The sequence below is a fragment of the Odocoileus virginianus genome, unplaced genomic scaffold (assembly GCF_023699985.2).
Source record: "Odocoileus virginianus isolate 20LAN1187 ecotype Illinois unplaced genomic scaffold, Ovbor_1.2 Unplaced_Contig_6, whole genome shotgun sequence".
NCBI classification, from domain to species: domain Eukaryota; kingdom Metazoa; phylum Chordata; class Mammalia; order Artiodactyla; family Cervidae; genus Odocoileus; species Odocoileus virginianus.
In genome coordinates, this window is record NW_027224323.1 from 3,182,212 (window position 1) to 3,204,118 (window position 21,907).

Sequence of the window (21,907 nt, forward strand, 5' to 3'; positions counted from 1 at the left end):
ACAGAACAGGGCAGGGTCAAAGCTCCTCACTAGGTCAGCGGCCTGAGCCCACGTTTACAACCCGCATACTGAATGGAGACCATCAGTGGACGTCCAGAAAGCGTCACTAGAAACAGTACAAACCCAGGCACACACGTAACTTCTGCAAAACTCTTTCATGTCGATAAAAGGGCAGATTATTTGCACACTCCCCAATCTTTTTTTTTAGAATTTTTTTATCTTATACTAAAATTTTACAATATTCAAATTTTATTTTTTATTTTTCTTTAATTTTATGCTAAAATTTGGGATTTTTCAAATTTTATGTTAAAATTTGGCTGGAAAAGGAGTGAGTTCATGTCATTTTTTTGTATTTCGTTCAACATTCTTAATCTTTGGATGCTTATCAAAATGCATACTAATCAAAAAAGATTTGTTGTTTTAATTTTTGGTTACACCATACTGCTTGTGGAATCTTAGTGCCCCGACAGGGGATTGAAACCACAGCCTCAGTAGTGAAAGCACCAAGTCCTTACCACCAGTTACTGTTGTTCAGTCACTAAAGTCGTGTCCAACTCTTTTTCACCCCATGGACTGCAGCACGCCAGGCTTCCCTGTGCTTCACAATCTCCCAGGGATTGTTCAAACTTATATCCATTGAGTCGGTGATGCCATCCAACCATCTCATCCCCTGCCATCCCCTTCTCGGTCTTTTCCAATGAGTCAGTTCTTCGCATCAGGTGGCCAAAGTATTGGAGTTTCAGCTTCAGCATCAGTCCTTCCAATGAATATTGAGGACTGATTTCCTTTAGGATTGACTGGTTGGATCTCCTTGCAGTCCAAAGGATTCTCAAGAGTCTTCTCCAACATCATGGTTCAAAAGCATCAATTCTTCAACGCTCAGCCTTCTTTATGGTCAAAGTCTCACATCCGTACTACACTATTGGGAAAATCTTAGCTTTGACTAGATGGACCTTTGTCGGTAAAGTGATGTCTCTGCTTTTTCAGATGACATGGCAAGTGCCAATTTGGCACTGGCTTCTAGAATATTCCTCTTCACCCCCACCCTCTACCCTGAGACATCCAGCCACCCCTGGGAGGCAGATGCAGCCAGCAGAGCTCCATTCCTATTATCAGCAGAGTCCTGCCCCTGTTTAGGTGTGGCTGTGCCCATCCCAGACCTCTCCAGCCTCTGCCCCACCGGCCTCGGGCTCACAGCACCTCTCTGTCCCCTGGGGCAGCCTCCCGCCCCAGCGCACAGACTGAAGGAGGTTCTGTTTCCCTCCCGGAGTTTGTCGATGTTCCACTGGCAAACGCACAGGCCTTGCAGACCCCGGGGTACAAAGCCGTCTTGTCCAGGGACTGAAAAATGCCATCCTCCCCCCTCCCAAAATCTCCGCCAAAAAAAAAAGAAAAAAAAAACCACATGGATGAGTGGCAGCTCATTTACAGACCCAGAGTGAAAAGCCTGTTTGTGCTCTGAGATGTCTGTGTGTGATAAACGTAAACAGAAACACGTATTAATACTCGCCTCCCTCCAGAACTGACATGGGCTTTCCTGGTGGCTCAGATGATAAAGAATCTGCCTGCAATGCAGGAGACCCGGATTCGATCCCTGGGTCAGGAAGATCCCCTGGAGAAGGAATGGCAATCCACTCCAGTATTCTTGCCTGGAGAATCCCATGGACAGAGGAACCTGGGGAGCTACAGTTCATGGAATTGCAAAGAGTCAGACATGACTGAGTGCCTAACACTTTCACAGAACTGACAACCTGCACACACAAGCATCAGCTTCCCAAGGCACAGAAATAATCGCACAGAAGGCCTGTGTCACGGCCCTCTCGTGACCCAGGATACTTGCGTTTTTATCTTCAGCCACGTGGATAAGACATCATCTGCTGTATCAGTAAGCAAACAATGCTGAGGCCGCCAAGCCTCAGCCCCAAGGGTGCACCCTGAGGGGGTTTAGGATGAAGAAGAACAGGATTCTGGTGTACCAGATAGTGTGCTCCGTTGTGTCTGACAAATTCTAAACAGCGTCCCCAGTAAACGTGTGAGGTTCAGCCACAGGGAGCATGATGAGAGCCCAAGATGGCTCTGGCCAAGGATGAAGGCTGTGGGTTGGCAACAACATCAACTCGGATATAAATATTTTCCCTTTCTCAGGACACACAGGCTCATCCTGTCATTAATTCCTACAGAATGGAGTGGAATGAATTTCTTCAGTTATGTCCGACTCTTTATGACCCCATGGACTGTAGCCTGCCAAGATCCTCTGTCCATGGGGATTCTCCAGGCAAGAATTCTGGAGTGGGTTGCCATTTCCTCCTCCAGGCAATCTTCCGGATCCAGGGATCAAACCCAGACTCTTAGATCTTCCCACACATAGAAAAGCGCTAAATTCATTAACTTGCAATGTCTGGTTTTCTTTAGATTACTGTCATCTTTTGATGTTCCAACATTCTATTTTGTTGCCAAAAGTCCTATATATCATGGCCCCTCCCTTACGTCTTCTGAAAAGTCCCTCAGAAAGATCTGGGAGGATACTTTCTGAGCTTAGGTCTTGAGCAAGTCCTCAGATTAAAACACAATTCTCAGCTTTGAGATGGTGTATTATTTTTTTCAGTAGACAAACACAAAGTTTGCAATCATTCAAACACAGAATAAAATCACAATTTAACAAAGAGCTATTTAGCTGATGGCTCAGAAGTAAAGAAACCACCTGCAACACAGGACATGCAGGTTCAATCTCTGGGTTGGGGAAGCTCCCCCGGAGAAGGAAATGACAACCCACTCCAATATTCTTGCCTGGAGAATCCTAGGGACAGAGGAGCCTGGCGGGCTATAGTCCATGGGGCCGCAAAGAGTGGGACATGACTGAGCTATATACAACAAAGCTGTATTTACACTACTGAGAAGTAAAATGTGAGTGAAGTCACTCACTGGTGACCAACTCTTTAGGACCCCATGGACTGTAGCCTACCAGGCTCCTCTGCCCAGGGAAGTTTTCAGGCAAAGAATACCGGAGTGGGTTGCCATTTCCTTCTCCAGGGGATCTTTCTGACCCTAGGTTCAAACCCAGATCTCCCGCACAGCAATCAGATGCTTTATCATCTGAGCCACCAGGGAAGATCAACTGAGAAGCAGGAAACTTGAACTCCTAAGAACTTGAAATTACCTCCTAAATGAGAGCAAAGTTAAGTGAAAACTTTTAAAGAGGGAAAAAAAAACTTAAAAAAAAAAAAAAACATAAAAAAGGCGGTGCCTGTGAGCCGTGTGGATGATTTCTCAACAGTTAAAACTGCTGAAACAAGATAGTCATGGGGCCAAAGGACATGTAAGTAGTTAATTTCGCCTCCATTAAAACTGATTATTTTTGCAATTACGAAAGTAGCTCATGCTTATCCTGAAAGGCCAGCTTGAAAGCAGTTACACGCCTCCAATGCATCATTAAGATTTAACACACTTAACGTAACCGCGACCCTTGCGGTCCGAAGGGGCCCGTATTACCTAAAACACTTGGACTGGCCTCCGACCCCGCCTCGTGCTCGCTCGGCGGGCACGCACTGTGCAGGCTCCCCCTATAGCCTTCGCCTCCAGCACTCGGCCTAGCCTCCGGCTCGCTCCCGGCGGGCACGCACTGCGCATGCTCGACAAGCCCCCCAGCCGCCCCTCGGCCAGGCCAACTACCCGCGCGTGCCCCTCCCGACGAGCTCTCAAGGCGCATGCGCGCAGCTCCTGGCGGTGGGGGGGGAGCCCGAGAGTCTCGTTGGCGCGGGGCCACACCCACCAAAAGCCTAAAACCTAAAAGGCCTAGAGTCCGGTGCCCACCACCCCTCGTCCCCGTCCACAGTCCAGCTCCTGAGCGCCCTCCGGAGCGCCCACGCGTCCCGCACAGCGTCCGGCCCACCCAGGCGCCCTGCACTGCCTCGGGGGGGCTGACGGGCGGCGCCGTGTGATGACGCCACGCGTCGCGATGACGCACGGCTGAGGCGACCTTCTCTGGGCGCTAGTCCCGGCGCGCCCGTTTTGAAGCTGCCCTGAGTTGGGCGGGACCCCCGCGGTCTGACCGCCCGCCTCAGCCGGGACCCCGAGTCCGCGCAGCCCCCTGGGGTGGGGCTCCGCCTCATCCCTGACTTCCTGAACCCCGGGCCCGCTACCCCCGCCGGGCCGGGCCTCCTCTTCCCCGAACCTCAGGCCCGCGACCCCCACCGAGCCTTGCACCGCCTCACCCCTGACCTCCTGAACCTCGGGCCTGCGAAACCCACCGGGCCGGACCAGTTCCTCCCCGAACCCGGGGCTCGCGGTCCCCGCCGGGTCCCTGCCTCCTCACCAGACCCCAGGACCCCCACCGGGCCGGGCCTCCTCTTCCCCGAACCTTGGGCTCGCGACCCTCGCCGGGCCAGACTGTCTCCTCATCAGACGCCGGGACCCCATCCGGGCCGGGCGCCGCCTCATCGCGGACCCCAGCACCCTCGGCCCGCGACCCCCACCAGGCCGGGCCTCCTCTTCCCCGAACCCCGGGCCCGCGACCCCCGCCGGGTCGCTGCCTCCTCAGCAGACCCCGGGAGCCTCCCGGCCAGGTTCCCGCCTCTTGCCCCGGGGCCCTTGACCCCCCACTGGCTCGTGCCCTCAGGGGCTGGTCGGCGACTCCGCGTGTGGTCCATTCTGGCCGGACGTGGGTCCCGGCTCCAGGCACCTGTGCGCGAGGAAGGAGGGGGTGGGGGCGTCCCTCGGGAAGGAGGGCCCGAGCCCCGGAGATGCCGCCCGGCAAGGTCCTGCAGCCGGTCCTGAAGATGAAGGTGGACGAGCTCTTCCTGTGCTGGCTCAGCGAGTCCAGCACGCAGGCGATGCTCCGGGACTGCTTGCGGAGGATCCAGATGCCCGCGATGCCCGAGAGGGGCGCGGGAGACGCGGCGCAGCCGGGGCCCTGGCTCGCAGCCGCCGCCCCCGACCCTGCCTGGAGGCCGCACGAGTGCGAAGGTCCCGGGGCGCCCGGCCCTTCCCCCGCGTCCACCGCGCTTCCCGTGGGAGCCGCCTCCAGTGCCCGGAGTGGGCCGCCGATTCGAGGGCCTAGACGACCCGGAGGGGCGAGAGTAGTAAGTTCATCTTGCTTCTGCTGACGCCTGCGAAGGTAACTGGGGGGTTCCCACCGACATATGGCTGGGGGTGGCCAGGCAGGTGGAGGAATGTCAAGCGTGCTAAGCACTTGAGTGTCTAGTCTGTCTCCTTCAGTGACCAGTGATCAGTTCAGTCGCCCAGTTGTAATTTTCTGTAAAGGAGGGCGGCTTTGCTGCCTGAGAGACCTCTTTTATGGATGGCAGGCAGAAAGCCACAGAGCGTGGGCGTGAAGTTCCTCAGGCCAGAGTGGTGTTTCCCCAAGAACAGGATCATGCATCGTGCAGCCTGGGGCCGTGGAGAGACCAGCTTCTGCCTGGAAGGATGTGACATGGCCTCGGTGGTGGGGCTGGAATAGTCGGGATAGGGGGGCGGGGGTGTGTCTGTTGAAGGAAAGAAGTGCTGATGGGGGCGGGTAAGACTGAAGACCCCTTCTCTGGTCTGCAGTTTCCATGCCCAGATAGAGTAAGTCACCATGAGGACCCGGTTTTTGGTTTTTTGTTTTAAATATTTACTTATTTTTATTTATTTATTTGACTGCACCAGGGTCTTACTTGTGGCCTGTGGAATCTAGTTGCCTGACTGGTGATCAAACCCAGGCTCCCTGCTTTGGGAGCCCAGAGTCTTAGCCACTGGGCTACCAAGGAAGTCCCCTGAAGACCCGGTTTTGAGGAAAAGCAGAATGACTCTCTCTTAACTGTCCCAAGAGGTTTCAAAAAGGAATGACGGGGACCTGCCTGGTGGTCTAGTGGTTGACTCCACGCTGCCAGTGCAGAGGGCACAGGTCCCACCCGTGGTTAGGGAACTGACATCCAACATTCTGCTGTGGCCAAAAAAAAAACTGTTGATGGACCTTGTCTGGGGCCTGAAGGTGGCTTTAAACATGTCTTGGTGAATGTGGAATTTATGGCTTCAGTTGAATTTTGAGAGGCTAGTAACCCAAAAAAGGCTGTTGTCATTGGGATAAAATGATAAGACTTCTTTGTCCCCAAGAAATGGATAATTAATGTTAGGAAAATGTTCCTACATAAAATGCCATAAGAAAACTTCTGAGCTTGTGTTCTCTAAGAGCTAATAGGAAGTGAAGAAACCTTATGTGGAGCTTCCCTGGTGGCTCAGTGGTAGAGAATCCACCTGCAATGCAGGAGACACAGGTTCGATCCCCAAGTCGGGAAGGTCCCCTGGAGGAGGGCATGGCAACCCACTCCAGTATTCCTGCCTGGAGAATCCCATGGACAGAGGAGTCTGGTGAGCTATATAGTTCATGGGGTCACAGAGAGTCGGACATGACTGAGCAAGTCAGTAGCAACATAAGGGCTGTTTGTGTAGAATCTGCATGCAGCTCCTTTGTGAGACTTATATTTTCGCATATTTCTCTTCAGTCTTTGTCCCATTTTGTTGTTGGTTTGCATGTCTTTTGAACACAAAAAGCTGTTAAGTTTTTTTTTTTAATTCTTTCAATTTCATTCTTTCATGGTTCTTACGTATTGCATCCAATCTACGAAATGTGTGAGTCTCCCAGGCTGTCAGGGTTGTCTTCTGTTTTCCTCCTAAAAGATTCCTGGTTTTCCCTTTTGCATATAGAGTTCTGATCTATTTCTCTTAAGTTTCTGTGTGTGGTGTAAGATATCCGGGTAACTAGTGGTCTTTGAAATAGTTCTTTTCCTGCAGAGATGCACTGGGAGTTACATGGTCGAAAATCAGTCAGCCTTGTGCATGTGGGTCTGTTTCCTGATCTCTGATCCTGTGATCTGTGGTTGAAATCTCACTCTGCAACTCTCTGGGGATGAACCTGTGGAAAGCAGGTAGCATACAGCCAACCCTGTTCTTTTAAAAGGGTCTGAGATTCTCAGATGTCCTTTGACCTCAGGCTATCCTGACGTTCTTATCTCCACATAACCCTGAGAACCAGCTTGTCAGCCTCCACAGGAAAGCCTGTTGGAGTTTTTTTTTTTTTTTTTTCTGTTGGAGTTTTGATTGGGGCTACATTAAGTCTGTAGATTAATCTCGCACCACTAATACCTTAAAAATGTTGAGTTTCCAAGCCCACGAGCTCCGGATGTCTTTCTGTCTCCTTGTATCTCATCATTTTCCGTCATCGACATTGCATGTATTCCAGTGCTTCGCGTCCTTGGTGAAATTTATCATCTACCTGTTTAGACATTTAGTGCTTTGCCTTTGTTCATAGATATGGGGTGTTCAGTTACCTGGTGATTTGACTTGATCTGACTCGGTACTGGTTTAGTCCTGGTTTCGGGTCATGGTTCAGCCCTGGTTTAGGGCTCTGGTTCAAGCTGGGTTCAGTTCACATTCGGTCCATGTTTAGTCTGGGTTCACATTCAGTTTGGTCCACATTCAGTTCACTTTCAGTCCACGTTCAGCCCGTGTTCAGTCCAAGTTCACTGCGGGTTCAGTCAGTGTTCACTGCACGTTCAGCCCGTGTTCAGTGCACGTTCAGTCCAGGTTCACTGTGAGTTCAGTCCGGGTTCAGTCCACATTCATTCGGGGTTCAGTCCAGATTTAGCTTCCTCACGTCCTGGGAACGCCTTCTTCCTGTCTGTCTCCAAGGCGGGTACAGCCCTGGGGAAAGGTTCGGGATCCCTATGAGGAGGAGGAGGGGCACGGGGTCCCCTAGGAGCCTGGTGTGGGGTCTCTGAAGAGAAGAGGGGCACGGGGTCCCCATGAGGAGAAGGAGGGGTGCAGAGTCCCGTGAGGAGGAGGGGCACGGGGTCCCCTAGGAGCCTGGTGTGGGGTCTCTGCAGAGGGCTCTCAGGGTCTCCCCGAGGATGTGGCGGTGGCTGGTCTCCAGGAGGTGGTGGCCACTACTGCTCTCTAGATTTGGGGGTGCCTGTGGCCGAGGGGTTCCCTGCAGGGCCCCGGTGCTCCCCTGGACAGAGGCCCTGTCTGACTGAGACCTGGGCCGCCTGCACCCCCACCCCATGGCTGGGGATCCCCGCCCCCGTGTGTGAGCTGTGTCGAGCTTTGAGGCAGCGCCCTGGTCAACAGCCTCCGGTGGCACGTGTCCTGCTGGTCCCTGGCGTGGGCAGAGAGGGCCCAGGCCATGCAGGGCACTTGGCGGAGTCACTGCTGGTGCCGAGCAGCTGGCTGAGTTTTGGGGGACGAGGTGCTTTCCCGTCAGCTTTCACAGGACTCGGGCAGCTGTGCACACACTCCTCTCTTCTTACCCTCACCCCCGAGGCATCCAGGGCTCTGGGCCAGGGCAGGGCCTTCTGCCCCCGCTGGTTCTCCCAGAACGCCCCCCACGGTCAGGTGCCCGGCCCTCCTCCCGAGTCCTCCCCTGGCGCTGCTCTACGACCGCACTGCGTCGTCCTGTGTCAGGCGGACCCTGGCTCCCAGCTCTCCGATCCTCGTGTCGAGGACGTCCAAGCTCAGTCCTCGTGAGGCCCTCGTCTCCTCTCCTCTCAGCAGAGGGTCAGTCTCTTACTCGTGTCCGACTCTGTGCGACCCCACGGACTGCAGCCCGCCAGGCTCCTCTGTCCATGGGATTCCAGGCGGGAATACTGGAGTGGTTTCCTGTTTCCTCCTCCAGGGGATCTTCCTGACCCAGGGATCGAACCCAGGTCTTCTGCCTTAGCAGGCAGGTTCTTTACCCCAAGTGACCTGGGAAGCGACCGACGTCTCAGGGAGATGCCTACGGAGTAACTGCTGGGTTTTAAGTCTTATAATTGTTTCTGACTCCTTTTAAAATTTATTTGTTTTTAATTGGAGGACAACTGCTTTACAGTATTGTGTTGGTTTCTGCTGTACATCAACATGAATCAGCCATAGGTATAACATGTCCCCTCCCTCTTGAACCTCCCTTCCACCTCCCTCCCCATCCCACCCCTCTAGGTTGTCACAGACCTGTTTCTCTTTTCAGGACCCCATCAAGCGGTGTTCCAGAGGGGCTGCACCGTGGGTGTTCCCTGCCTGAAAGCAGCCCATGCTTCCAGCCCCCCGTCCCCGGCGGGCACCCGACTGGCCCCTGTCCGTAACATGGCTCTCGGTGGCACCTCTGCGGCTTGGTCACAGTTTCCCTGGCGACCGTGACCTCGAGCTTCCTTGTCCTCGTGTGTCTTTGCTCCTGGGCTTTCTCTGCAGATGCTCTTCCCTTCTACGTACTGGTTTGTTGCTTTGTCTCGTTCAGCTGGCAAGTTCTGTGTCTGTTCCGGGTACAGCTGCTCTCTTTTTCACTATGGGATTTGCAGGCTGTCTCTGTAGCAAGTGACTTGTCATATGTTTCATCTCTTCCACCAGTTTTGCAGGCGTTCTAAGTTGCTTCAGTCATGTCTGACTCTTTGTGACCCCGTGGACTGCAGCACGCCAGGCTTCCCTATCCTTTACCATCTCCCAGAGTTTGCTCATATTCCTGTCCATTGACTCGGTGATGCCATCCAACCACCTCATTCTCTGTCGCCCTCTTCTCTTCCTGCCCTCAGTCTTTCCCAGCATCAGGGTCTTTTCCAGTGAGTCAGCTCTTTGCATCAGGTGGCCAAAGTATTGGAGCTTCAGTTTCAGCATCAGTCCTTCCAATGAATATTCAGGACTGATTTCCTTTAGGATGGACTGGTTGGATCTCCTTGCAGTCCAAGGGACTCTCAAGAGTCTTCTCCAACACCAGTTTCAAAGCCTCAGTTCTTTGGCACTTAGCCTTCTTTATAGTCCAGTTCTCACATCTGTACATGGCTACAGCAAAAACCACTTATACTGGAAGTTTATATGTCTTAACCACCACCATCATCCTCACAACTACCCCCTTCCCCTGGAAGCTACAGTCTGACCTGTTTTCCTCTGAGTTTGTTTCTGAAGCATAACTGACATACAGCACTACGTTAGCTCCTGGTGGAGAACATTTTGTTGGTGGTGTTTAGTCACTCAGTCGTGTCCGACTGTTTGTGACCCCGTGGACTGTAGCCCGCCAGACTCCTCTGTCCATGGGATTCTCCAGGCAAGAATACTGGAGTGGGGTGTCATTTCCTTCTCCAGGGGATCTTCCCAAACCAGGGATCGAACCTGAGTTTCCTACACTGGCAGGTGGATTCTTTGCCACTGAACCATCTGGGAAGCCCAGCGCAGAACACAGTGATTTGATATTTCTGTACGTTTCAACAAGTCTGCGATTTCTCACTGTGCAAAGACATTATGTAATAAGTGACCATGTTCCTGACACTATATTTTTAAGCTTTTTTTTTTTTTATCTTGATGTGGACCACCTTTTAAAGTTTTTAATGAATCTGTCACAATATTGCTTCTGTTTTATGTTTTGGTTTTTGGCCCCCAAGGCATGTGGGATCTTAGGTCCCTGACCAGGATTGAACCCTCACCCTCTGCATTGGAAGGGGGAGTTGTAACCACTGGACCCCCAGGGAAGTCAGTTCCCCTAACCTCCTGCCCCCCCCCCCCCCCCCCAGTGAGAGGGCGTGGCCACCCAGCCTGTCAGTCAGGGCGGCCCGGGGCGGTCCCGGGGGTGGGAGCACGCCCTGCCTCCCCTGGGAGGACCTGCCCCTCGGGGCGGGCAGCACAGGAGGACGGGCCCCTCTGCAGCTGCCTCAGGAGCGCGCTTCCCGCAGAGTCTGCGGGGGAGGCGGGGGTGGGGGGGCGAGAGTGCTCGGCAGACTGGCAGGGCCGCCTGCATCGGGCAGTCCCCGAGCCCCTGGTGCCGCTGCTGACACCCGGAAATGAGAAGTCTGTCCCGAGCACGGATCCCGCCCCCCCCCCCCCCAGACCATCCGCGTGTCTGCAGAACTGCGGGAATGTGGGGATCAGCCGCGGAGCCCCAAGGCCCTGAGGATGTTCTGGGAACAAGGCCGGAGCTGGCCGGGAGAGGGGGAGAGGCCGAGGGCAGGCGCACCACAGGGGGGTCCTGAGCCGGAGTTTGGGGCAGGCGATGCTGCAGCCGGAAGAGGGTTAGGCTGGGGACACTCGGGGCGGGCGGAGCACGGAGGCAGGGGAGACAGACGGTGCTGGGGAGGGGGCGTGAACCGGCTGAGCCCAGGGACTCCGGGCCCGGGTTGGGGAGGGACCTCCCTGGCTGTCCCGTGCTGACACCTTGGCCTCCAAGGGCTAGTCTGAGAGCTAAGATCCCCCCCTGCCCCGGGGCCAAAAACCTAAAATATGAAGCAGGAGGAATGTTGTAGCAAATTCATTAAAAACTTAAAAAGTGGGCCACAAAAAAATAATGTTCTGAAACGCTTCACAAATGCACAGTCCCCAGGGCAGCAAGCCTGCTGGGTGACTCCGCGCCTTTGTCCGCGTGGACCCTCAGGGAGTGCGGAGCGTGCGCACCCTGGGGAGACTGTGCGCTTCGGCCGCGGCAGCTTTATGCGCGTGGGCAGCCCACCGCGGTGATGTGGTCTCCTGACCCTAACAGACGCTGCACCCCGCTCAGGGTGTTCCTGACAGGGGAACCCGGGCCCTGCGGGCGGTTCTGGACTTTCTGCCCCACGTTTCTGTAAGACTAAAACACGGCTGGAAAAAAACGAGCCCCAAACTCGAGGTCTATCAGAGACTAGAAGAGGGTGGGTGAAGAGGCTCCTGACCCCCAAGGCCATTTCCCCAGACAGCTCTGTTTGGGGGGCAAGGAAGGGCCAAGGAGCAGGCGTCCCTGGGGTCCTGCGATGTCAGGGGTGGGGCCCGCAGGCCAGGGGTAGACTGTGGGGGGCGAGGGTGGGGAGACCCGCCCAGAGCGGGCCTGGCTCTGTGGGCAGTCCATCCACATGTCAGGGCCCGGTTCCATTTTCGTGGTGCCCAGTACAGGCCAGTCTGAGTCCTGTTCCGTCCATCCGCGTGGTCAGCTCTGCACCCGTGTGCACCCCGAAATGCAGTAAAACCCTCGCTTCCACCCGCACCCTGAGTTTACACAGGAGAGCAGAGTGTGTCCTCTGCTGGTTGACTGTACATCTGCCCAGCTGGTGGTTCAGACGGTAAGGAACGCGCCTGCCCATGTAGGAGACCTGGGTTCATCCCTGGGTGGGGAAGATTCCCCTGGAGAAGGAATTGGCCACTCTCTCTGGTATTCTTGCCTGGAGAATCCCACCGATCGGGAGCCTGGCGGGCTACAGTCCATGGGGTCGCAGAGTCACAGACGACTGAGCGACGAACATTTTCACTGTTTTTTCCTGCACTCCTAAGTGCGCATGGGTGGTGACCTCCAAAGCCCTTCTTTTACGCCAGTTTCCCGAGGGAACAACTCTTGAGCCTCAGGTGGCCTGGGGGACCGGGCGCCCTGGCCGCTTGTTCTGACCTAGGTTCCAGCTTAGTCCTGGGCTGGTTGCCGGCGTCCGGAGAGAAGGCCGGGTCCCTCCCGGGGGAGCCCGTGGGCGGCGGCCCCACAGCGAAGCGCCTCGGCGGCCTGTCTGTGGGCTGAGCCGAGCGACGGTCCGGGGGTCGAGGGGCAGCCGCCTCCCTCCGCGCAGCGGGCTGGCCCCGGACGGGTGTCCAGCCTCCGGTCTGCCCCTCGCGGAGCACACCAGGGCCCTGGGAGGGGCCGCCCGCCGCCTGCTGGCCGCGCCTCCCCTTCCAGCGCCGCGCGCACCCGCCCCGCCGGAGGAATGCGCGCGCCCGGGGCCCGGCCCCCAGAGCGCCGGCCGGCGACGCATGGAGCGCGCTGAGCCCGGCCGCCCGGACCGCCCTGACCCCGCCGGCCCCGGCCAGCCGCAGCCCCGCGAGCGCACCCGGCCCGGGCCGCGTCGGCCCATGCGAGCCGACATGCGGCTCCGCGATCTCTCCCTGCGCCAGGACCCCGACCTGCGGCAGGAGCTGGCCTCGCTGGCCCGCGGCTGCGACTTCGTGCTGCCCTCGCGCTTCAAGAAGAGGCTCAAGGCCTTCCAGCAGGTGCGGGCGCGGGGCTGCTGCGTCCGCTCAGCCCTGGAGAGGTGGGGCGGGGGTCTGCCCGTGCTGGGGGGGTGGGGGCTTCACCTCCGCTCGGGAACAGCGCCCCTTCACGCGGAGAGCAGGTATGCGGCCCGTGAAGTTTGTTGGGACAGCCGCTCTAAAGAGGCGCCCACAACTCCTTTCTGAGAGTTTCAGCCGCTAGGACCGTGGTGCCTGGAAGACGCCTGCGGAGCGGATTGAGCGGGCTGGGGCGGCTTCAGCCCTGGCCTGCACGACGCGGTGGGGCTGCCGCTCCGCAGGCGCGCAGGCAGCACCCCCAGCCCCGCGCGGTCGGAGCGCGGCGCCCGCCGCATTAACGCAGCGCTCTCAGGACAGCGCGGTTCGCCGCGAGCGCGTGTGGGGTTTGAGCGGTTTAGAGGAAGCGCCGCGCTCCGCGGTTTCAGCAGGCCCTCGGCTCTTACACCTCTCGGTGCTTCTCCCCCGCGGGCACAAAAGCAAAGCCCGTCTCTCTGCCCGTGCCTCGTGTGTGGTTTATAAATTCGAGTAAGGGGACAGGGACATGTAGAACCCGCGGCCACCCTGGGGTCTTCTGGCAACGGCAGGTCCTGCTGTCTTACGTATGTTTGGCACTGTGTGAATCGTTTGTATTTTCTCCCAAGCGAGGAGTTAAGGTCATCTAGTGGCCTTAAGAAATCCAAAAGTCACCGAATTATATGGCCTGTTTGGGGTGGGAAAAGCTTGCTTCCTGTTGGTAGTTTAAATCGAGTTTTTCCCTACCCTGGGATTATGTCTGAGCTTTTAGAGAGCTTCTGGGTCTTCATTTTTCTGTCTGAGGGCTGTCTTTCTAGCGTGTGAGCTTTGGTCTGCCAGTGGGTGATGCTTGTAAGCCGGTGCCTCGTTTGGTCAGGAAAGTCTGTTCAGACTCTTGAGGGTGGGATCAAATGAGGCTGGCCTAGTTTTACAGATGGAGGGGACGTCTGCTGGTTGCTGTTTATGTGTACACAGTAGTGCTGGGGTGTCCCCGGATCAGGGAGCCTTCCCCCAGTGGTGACTGTGCCTTGATGTTCATGGGGTGGTGGGGAGCCCCTGGTCCAGGCAGGAGCTTCAGGAAAGCCTGATTTTCCCAGGACAGCTGTGCGTCTTATCAAGTCACCCGGGCCTTTCAGAGGAAGCAGTTTCATGTTACAGAAAACACATCCCAGTGATCTTTCCTGGGAATGAGGGCGCCTGCCCTGTGCACGGAGTGCTCCTCAGGTGCCGGCAGTGCGTGCTCCTCAGGTGCAGAATTTGGCTCTTGAGGGGGGAGTGTCCTGGGGAGAGTGTTGGGGAGGGGAGCTCCCCTGGCTGGCTTCATCCTTTCAACTCTCGGTGTTTGAGTGTGGACTGCAGACATAGCCTTGGGGATCTGTAGACCTCACGGTGTGTTCAGATGGGGTGAGGAGGGGATGGTGGGGGCCGTGCATTGGGGAGATGGGGTCTGGAGGGGGGTGGGGGGGTGTGTGGAGATGGGGTATGGAGGGACATAGGCGGTGTGTGTGGAGATGGATGAGGAGGGGGATGGTGGAGGCCGTGCATGGGGAGATGGGGTCTGGAGGGGCATGGGTGTGTGTGTGTGGAGATGGGGTGTGGAGGGACATAGGCGGTGTGTGTGGAGATGGATGAGGAGATGGGATGAGGAGGGACGTGGGTGTGTGTGGAGATGGGTGAGGAGGGGATGGTGGAGGCCGTGCACGGGGAGATCAGTCGGAGGGGGATGGTGGGGTGTGTGTGGAGATGGGTGAGGAGGGCGTGTGGAGGTGGACTCAGCGCTTCACACGTGTGCATCACCACATTTGCAGCTTGGTGCGTCCGCAGTGGGCTCGGCCACGGGAAGGTGTGCAGTGTGGCTGTCGTTGGGGGGCTCTCTTTTCCTGCAGCCCGTGTCCACCCCCTGCGTGTGGACGCCCAGGCCAAGTGCACACTGAGCAGCCCTCAGGCCCCCAGCTTGTCCTCCGTGGTGGCCCTCAGCACGTGTCCCGAGCCCTTGAGCACCCCGCCCGGCTGTGCCGCTGCCCTCGTCCAAGCTGGGTGCTGGCCTCCGCCCCCGGGACTGAGTCTCCGCGCAGCGTGCCCCAGGGCGGGCTCCCCTGCTCCCCTCTGCCGTCCCTGGTCCTGGTCCCGCTCTCACCCGTCCACCTTCCCTGTGGGCCCTTCAGGTGGACACAGGGGACCCACAGAGAGGAGAGCCCAGCGCTGGGAAAGTGCAGGCTGTCGAGCTCCCCTCCCCTCCCCGTGCTGACAGCCTAACCTGCAGACTCCACCTGTGTCAGACCCCGGGGGGGTCACATCACTCTGCAGGGTGCCCGAGTGTACCCTCTTGATCGGTGCTCCCGGGACCCAGGCGTCAAACGTGGTCCCCTGGCCCAGGGCCCGTGGACTTGGGCCCTCAGGCTGCTCCCCAGGTCCATGTCCCCAGCCCTGCCTCCCGGCTCCGGACCGCACTGTTCTCTGCCCAGGGCACACACGCTCTCGTCTTCATTTTGGCCCCTGCTGTCTGTTGGACCGTTTGGCTCTCGGTGTCCATCCGTGGGCCGTTTAGGTCCTTGTTGGCACTGCCCAGCCTCGCCAGCCGGTGGGGAGGGTTCCCAGGCTTGGAGGAGGAGAAACTCGGGCCTGCAGGGCCTCCCAGCCTGGCGCCGGCCTCCGTGGGCTGCCTCGGCCGCCTGTGTCCCCACAGCTCCGCTGGGGCCCAGTGCAGGCTGCGACCTGGGGCTGCCCCGCCCCCGCTCCACTCGCCCCGCTCCCCTCCTGGGTGCTCAGACCCGTGCTCATCCCTGCCGGCCCAGCGCACGCTCTCCGTCCACGGAGACGCCGAAGGAGGACGCGCTCAGACAAGCCGTGCCGGGAGGGGGCGCCCGGCTGTCCCCGAAGGCGGGCATTGTCCCCGGAGCGGCTGCTCCCGCCAAACTGGGACGCCCTGCTTCTCCACGAGGCCGTGTCCTCAGTCCTGTTCTCGGCCACGCAGCTGCGTGTGTCCGAGGGCCGCGGGCGTCTCTGGTCTCCGCAGTCGCCATGAGTCAGCGAGCGCGGGTGTCCGTGTGGCGACAGAAGTAGCCGCCGGGAGCGGGTGTCATGTTGACGGCCGCGGTGCCCGGAGGCAGGGAGGCCTGGGGCGGAGGCGAGGCCGGCGCCCCTGCTCTGCGGGCTGCTCAGGGGGCCGGGCCCCGCTTGGGAACCTCGTGTGCGTGTGCGTGTCTCTCACGCACACAAACCCACGGTTGTGCCCCTTCCACCTTCGTCGCGGACGTCAGCCGGCCGCGGTGAGCTCAGGGCGCCGTCCTCGGCCGGTTCTCTCCGGCCCTGGGAGCCCCACTCGAGCCGGAGGCGGCGGCCCGCGCGGCGCCCTGTGTGCTGGCAAAGGGCGCCTGTCCCAGCTGTGCCGGCCGCGCTATTTATGGCCCAGAGATGACTGTAAATCTCCCGTGTCCGCACCCCGCTCTTGTTTTCTCCTGTCGCCCGGACCTGCCTGCCCGCGCCGCACTTCCCGGGCTCTGGGGCTTGGTGGGCGCTAGGCCACGTTGGGGCGGCGGTCAGCTCGGGGTCGGCGGCGCGGCCTGACGGACCCCAGCTCAGTGTCCCCACCCTCTCTTTCTGGAAGTCCAGGCCCCCAGCCCACTATCTGGGCGTGCACACAGCGGTGCCTGCCTTCTTTCCATCGCTGTTGGCAGCTGTATCTCTTTCCACTTGTTAAGTTTCAGCTGCTGTGTCCTGAGACCTTCTGTGTGTGTCTTAGAAATAAATCTTACTTTTTTTTTTCTGTTTGATCTTTGTGTTTTTTAAAGTTAACTTTATTTGCGTTTACTTTTGGCCCTGCTGGGTCTTTGTTGCTGTGTGGACTTTTCTTGAGTTTTGGTGACCAGGGGCTGCTTTCAGGTTGAGGTGCACAGCCTTCTCATTTGCGGTGGATTCTCTTGTTGCAGGCCACGGGCTCTCGGGGGAGGTGGGAGTTGGGCTCAGTAGCTGTGGCTCCCGGGTTCTAGAGCACAGGCTCAGAAGTGGTGGCGCATGGGCCTAGTTGTCCTTTAGCATGTGCGATCTTCCTGGACCGGGTACTGAACCCACCTCTCCTGCATTGGCAGGCGATTCTTCACCAGGGAAAGCCCTGATCTTTGTGTTTTTAACTGGAACATTTAGTCCACCTACATCTGTTACCACTTTGAATCCGTTCTGGTTTATTTTGTTTTTCTCTATGTGCTCTTCTTTGTCATCTCTTTTTAAAAAATCTGGTTTCCCCTTGGAGTACTTCCTGCCACGTCACTGCTCACCTGACAGTGTCATTTTTATAGGTACTGAGTTAATCCACATCTTTATCATCCAACTCAAAACCCTCATACACTTCCATTCTCTCTCCTTTGCCTTTTACGCTGTCGTCTTCTTGGGAGTTTTCAGGAAGAAGTAAGATGATGTTTTTATGACTGATTTCTGTGGTGGATGCATGTGGAGTTACCCAGGTAGGCACTGCTCTCCCCGCCCCCGTCTTGAAGTTCAGATTTTCCATCTGGGGGCGCCTTGCTCCCCCCTGACGTGCACGCCTCAGCGTCGCCTGGGCCAGGTGTCTGTCGCACGCTCACTTTGGCTTTCTGTTTGGGTTGTTAAAATGTCTCAGTGTTCATCTTGTGTGACAGCCTCCTCCTCACAGATAGAAGGGGACGAGGTGGGCACTGTTTTCCTCTGGCTTCTAGGATCAGTTGCTTCTGTTGAGAGTTGGCTGGAGGATCAGTTGTTTCCTTGAAGATTTCCACCTTATCTGTCTTGTTTCTCGTGCCTGTGCTGTGTTTGAGCACCTGCTGGCTGCCTTTGGGTCTTCTGGTTTTGTCCTCCTGTGTTCAGGTGTGGGTTTCTTTCTGTGATCCTGCTTGGGGTTCATGGGCTCCTGAGGTCTATGATGGGAGGCTGTGTCATGGGTCCTGATGACCCTGTGACCTGGGGTGACAGGGCCTGTGAAGGGGGTGAGGTGGGGTCTGACGTGAGGCTGTTTCTTGTGTCCTAATGACCCTGTTACCTGGGCTGACGTCCTGTGTAGGGGGTATGGTGGGGGTGGACGGGTGACGTGGGGTCTGACGGGAGGCTGTCATGGGTCTTGATAACCCCGTGACCTGGGGTGACAGAGGCCCTGTTGCTGTGTCCCTCCCCAGATGCGACCCCTCCGAGCCCCCTGGCCCCTGGGAGGAAGGGCTGGCGGGCCACCGGGGACCCGAGTGGTAGGTGCGTCAGGAGATGCCTGGCTGACGTTAGCTGCGGCTGCAAGTGTGGTGTTGGCCCCTGTGTGGTGCCCGCCATGCCCGTCCTGGGAGGCAGATCCCTGGGGCCGTGTGTTTCCTGAGGGCTGTGCTGGCTGAGGCTGAAAGCTCCGCGGGGCAGGGCGGGTGTGCGCACAAGCGGTCACAGGTGCAACCTGCCACGAGGGGACAGCCCGCCGCGCCTCCCATGACCTCCTGCAGGACATGGGGCAGGTTCTCAGCAGCCGTCCTGTCCAGGGGGTCACAGCTGAAGCAGGATCAGGGAGGCGGGGCAGTGTGGACAAGGCCAGTGGTCACATATGGCGCTGCATGTGGGCTGTATGGCCTCCCATGTCTGCGGTCAGCCTGCAGTGATGGTCTGGGTGCCCTGTCCACAGTGGGTCAGCTGGGATCGGGGCAGGCGCCGTGGATCAGACCCGCCTCCGATCATGACACATTACGAGGAGAAGGTGGTCACATGCCCAGGCCTTCACTGAGCGTGGGTCCTGAGGAGGTGCCCACATGCCCAGGTCCTCACTCATGTGGGTCCTGAGGAGGTGCCCACGTGCCCAGGTCCTCACTCATGTGGGTCCTGAGGAGACGCCCACATGCCTAGGTCCTCACTGAGCGTAGGTCCTGAGGAGGTGCCCACGTGCCCAGACCCTCACTGAGTGTGGTACTGAGGAGGTACCCAGGTGCCCCAGTCCTCACTCAGTGTGGGTCCTGAGGAGGTGCCCACGTGCCCAGGCCCTCACTCAGTGTGGGTCCTGAGGAGGTGCCCACGTGCCCAGGCCCTCACTCAATGTGTGTCCTGAGGAGGTGCCCACGTGCCCAGGCCCTCACTCAGTGTGGGTCCTGAGGAGATGCCCACGTGCCCAGGCCCTCACTCAGTGTGGGTCCTGAGGAGATGCCCACGTGCCCCAGTCCTCACTCAGTGTGGGTCCTGAGGAGGTGCCCACGTGCCCAGGCCCTCACTCAGTGTGGGTCCTGAGGAGATGCCCACATGCCCAGGCCCTCACTCAGTGTGGGTCCTGAGGAGGTGCCCACGTGCCCAGGCCCTCACTCAGTGTGTGTCCTGAGGAGGTGCCCACGTGCCCAGGCCCTCACTCAGTGTGGGTCCCGAGGAGGCGCCCACATGCCCAGGCCCTCACTCAGTGTGTGTCCTGAGGAGGCGCCCACGTGCCCAGGCCCTCACTCAATGTGTGTCCTGAGGAGGTGCCCACGTGCCCAGGTCCTCACTGAGTGTGGTACTGAGGAGGTGCCCACGTGCCCAGGCCCTCACTCAATGTGTGTCCTGAGGAGGTGCCCACGTGCCCAGGCCCTCACTCAGTGTGGGTCCTGAGGAGATGCCCACGTGCCCAGGCCCTCACTCAATGTGTGTCCTGAGGAGATGCCCACGTGCCCAGGTCCTCACTGAGTGTGGGTCCTGAGAAGGTGCCCACGTGCCCAGGTCCTCACTGAGCGTGGGTCCTGAGAAGGTACCCACGTGCCCAGGTCCTCACTGAGCGTGGTCCTGAGGAGGTGCCCACGTGCCCAGGCCCTCACTCAATGTGGTCCTGAGGAGATGCCCACGTGCCCAGGCCCTCACTCAGTGTGGGTCCTGAGGAGGTGCCCACATGCCCAGGCCCTCACTCAGTGTGGGTCCTGAGGAGGTGCCCACGTGCCCAGGCCCTCACTCAGTGTGGTACTGAGAAGGTGCCCATGTGCCCCGGTCCTCACTCAGTGTGGGTCCTGAGGAGGTGCCCACGTGCCCAGGTCCTCACTGAGTGTGGGTCCTGAGGAGATGCCCACATGCTGAGGCCCTCACTGAGTGTGGGTCCTGAGGAGATGCCCACGTGCCCAGGTCCTCACTGAGTGTGGGTCCTGAGGAGATGCCCACGTGCCCAGGTCCTCACTGAGCGTGGGTCCTGAGAAGGTGCCCACGTGCCCAGGTCCTCACTGAGCGTGGGTCCTGAGAAGATACCCACGTGCTCAGGTCCTCACTGAGCGTGGTCCTGAGGAGGTGCCCACGTGCCCAGGCCCTCACTCAATGTGTGTCCTGAGGAGATGCCCACGTGCCCAGGTCCTCACTGAGTGTGGGTCCTGAGAAGGTGCCCACGTGCCCAGGTCCTCACTGAGCGTGGTCCTGAGCTGAGCGTGAGTCCTGAGAAGGTGCCCACGTGCCCAGGTCCTCACTGAGCGTGGTCCTGAGGAGGTGCCCACGTGCCCAGGCCCTCACTCAATGTGTGTCCTGAGGAGATGCCCACGTGCCCAGGTCCTCACTGAGTGTGGGTCCTGAGAAGGTGCCCACGTGCCCAGGTCCTCACTGAGCGTGGGTCCTGAGAAGGTGCCCACGTGCCCAGGTCCTCACTGAGCGTGGTCCTGAGGAGGTGCCCACGTGCCCAGGCCCTCACTCAATGTGTGTCCTGAGGAGGTGCCCACGTGTCCAGTTCCTCACTGAGCGTGGGTCCTGAGGAGATGCCCACATGCCGAGGCCCTCACTGAGTGTGGGTCCTGAGGAGGTGCCCACGTGCCCAGGCCCTCACTCATTGTGGGTCCGGAGGAGGATGCCCACGTGCCCAGGCCTTCACTGTCCTCTCTCTCAGGTCCAGACGAGGAAGGAGGAGCCCCTGCCGCCCGCCGCAAGCCGGAGCATCCCCACCTTCTACTTCCCCCGCGGCCGCCCGCAGGACGCGGTGAACGTGGACACCGTCATCGCCAAGATCGAGAGGACCTTCGCGCAGTTCCCGCACGAGAGGGCCGCCATGGAGGACATGGGCCGCGTGGCCAAGGTGGGTGTTCCCATGGGCACGTGGGGTGGTCCTTCTTTGGTCATGGCAGGCGCAGAGCTCGGCTTCTCTGAGTCTGCTCTCTGCCATCCTTGGGGCCTGAGGCACAGAGGGCTCGTGCTGAGCTCCGTCCTTGCTGTTGGAGGACACGACAGCCTGCGTGCCGTCCCCCGGGGCCTCGTGATCTTAGAGGGACCCTCCCCACGGGCTCTCCCCCGGCCTTCCCCTGTGTCTCCTGTCCAAGGGATGCGTGTCCACAGTCCACACAGCGCCTGTGATTCTGGACTTACCCTGAGTGTGCCCGCAGAGAGGTGCTCATCGCAGAGAGTGTGGCTCCGGATCCTCCGTGTGGACACCCTGTCGTTTGGTGTCTGCACCATCTCTCACGGGAACGTGGCACGGTGTCCTTGGCCACCCCTAGTGGCTGGCTGGCTGTTGTGAGGGGCCCACGGTCCCTATGGTCCCTTGCTGTCTCACTCTGTGTGTGTGTCCATCACTCAGTCGCGTCCGACTCTGTGACCCTGTGGGCTGCAGTTCTCCAGGTTCCTCTGTCGTGGGATTCTCCAGGCAAGAACACGGGAGCAGGTTGCCATTCCTTCCTCCAGGGGATCTTCCTGTGTCAGGGTTTGAACCTGCGTCTCCTGCATTGGCAGGCGTACTGAACAGAGGACAGGCCCCCGATTCATGTCAGTCAGAGGCCCCAGGTTGTCCACCGGTGTCGTGCCCACACGTGAGGTCCCCGTGCTCCCAGCACCCCAACTCTCGCTGTCGTTGACAGCTGTGGGCGGGCACCTCCCGTGTGTTTGATCCCCCGGGGGTCCTGCTGCTGCAGACTGCTTGTGAATTCAGCATTGGTTCTTCAGGGCAGTGCACTGCCTCTCTCCCTTGTCCCTAGTGCTGCAGGCTACTTCTTTTTTCTCTGTGTCCCCCCCCTCTCCCCCACAACCCTGC

At 58.5% G+C, this 21,907-nt stretch overlaps 1 protein-coding gene across 1 annotated transcript in view; it reads left to right on the forward strand.

Annotated features, from left to right (window-relative positions):
* Positions 1-3,959: 3,959 nt before the first annotated feature.
* The window catches only part of PPP2R3B (protein phosphatase 2 regulatory subunit B''beta), a 54,720-nt gene continuing 36,772 nt past the window's right edge, over positions 3,960-21,907 (forward strand). The window contains exons 1-2 of the mRNA XM_070463780.1: positions 3,960-5,078; positions 20,774-20,959. Coding sequence (XP_070319881.1) covers positions 4,740-5,078; positions 20,774-20,959 — 525 coding nt within the window. The 5' untranslated portion in view covers positions 3,960-4,739. The remainder of the gene's footprint in view (positions 5,079-20,773; positions 20,960-21,907) is intronic.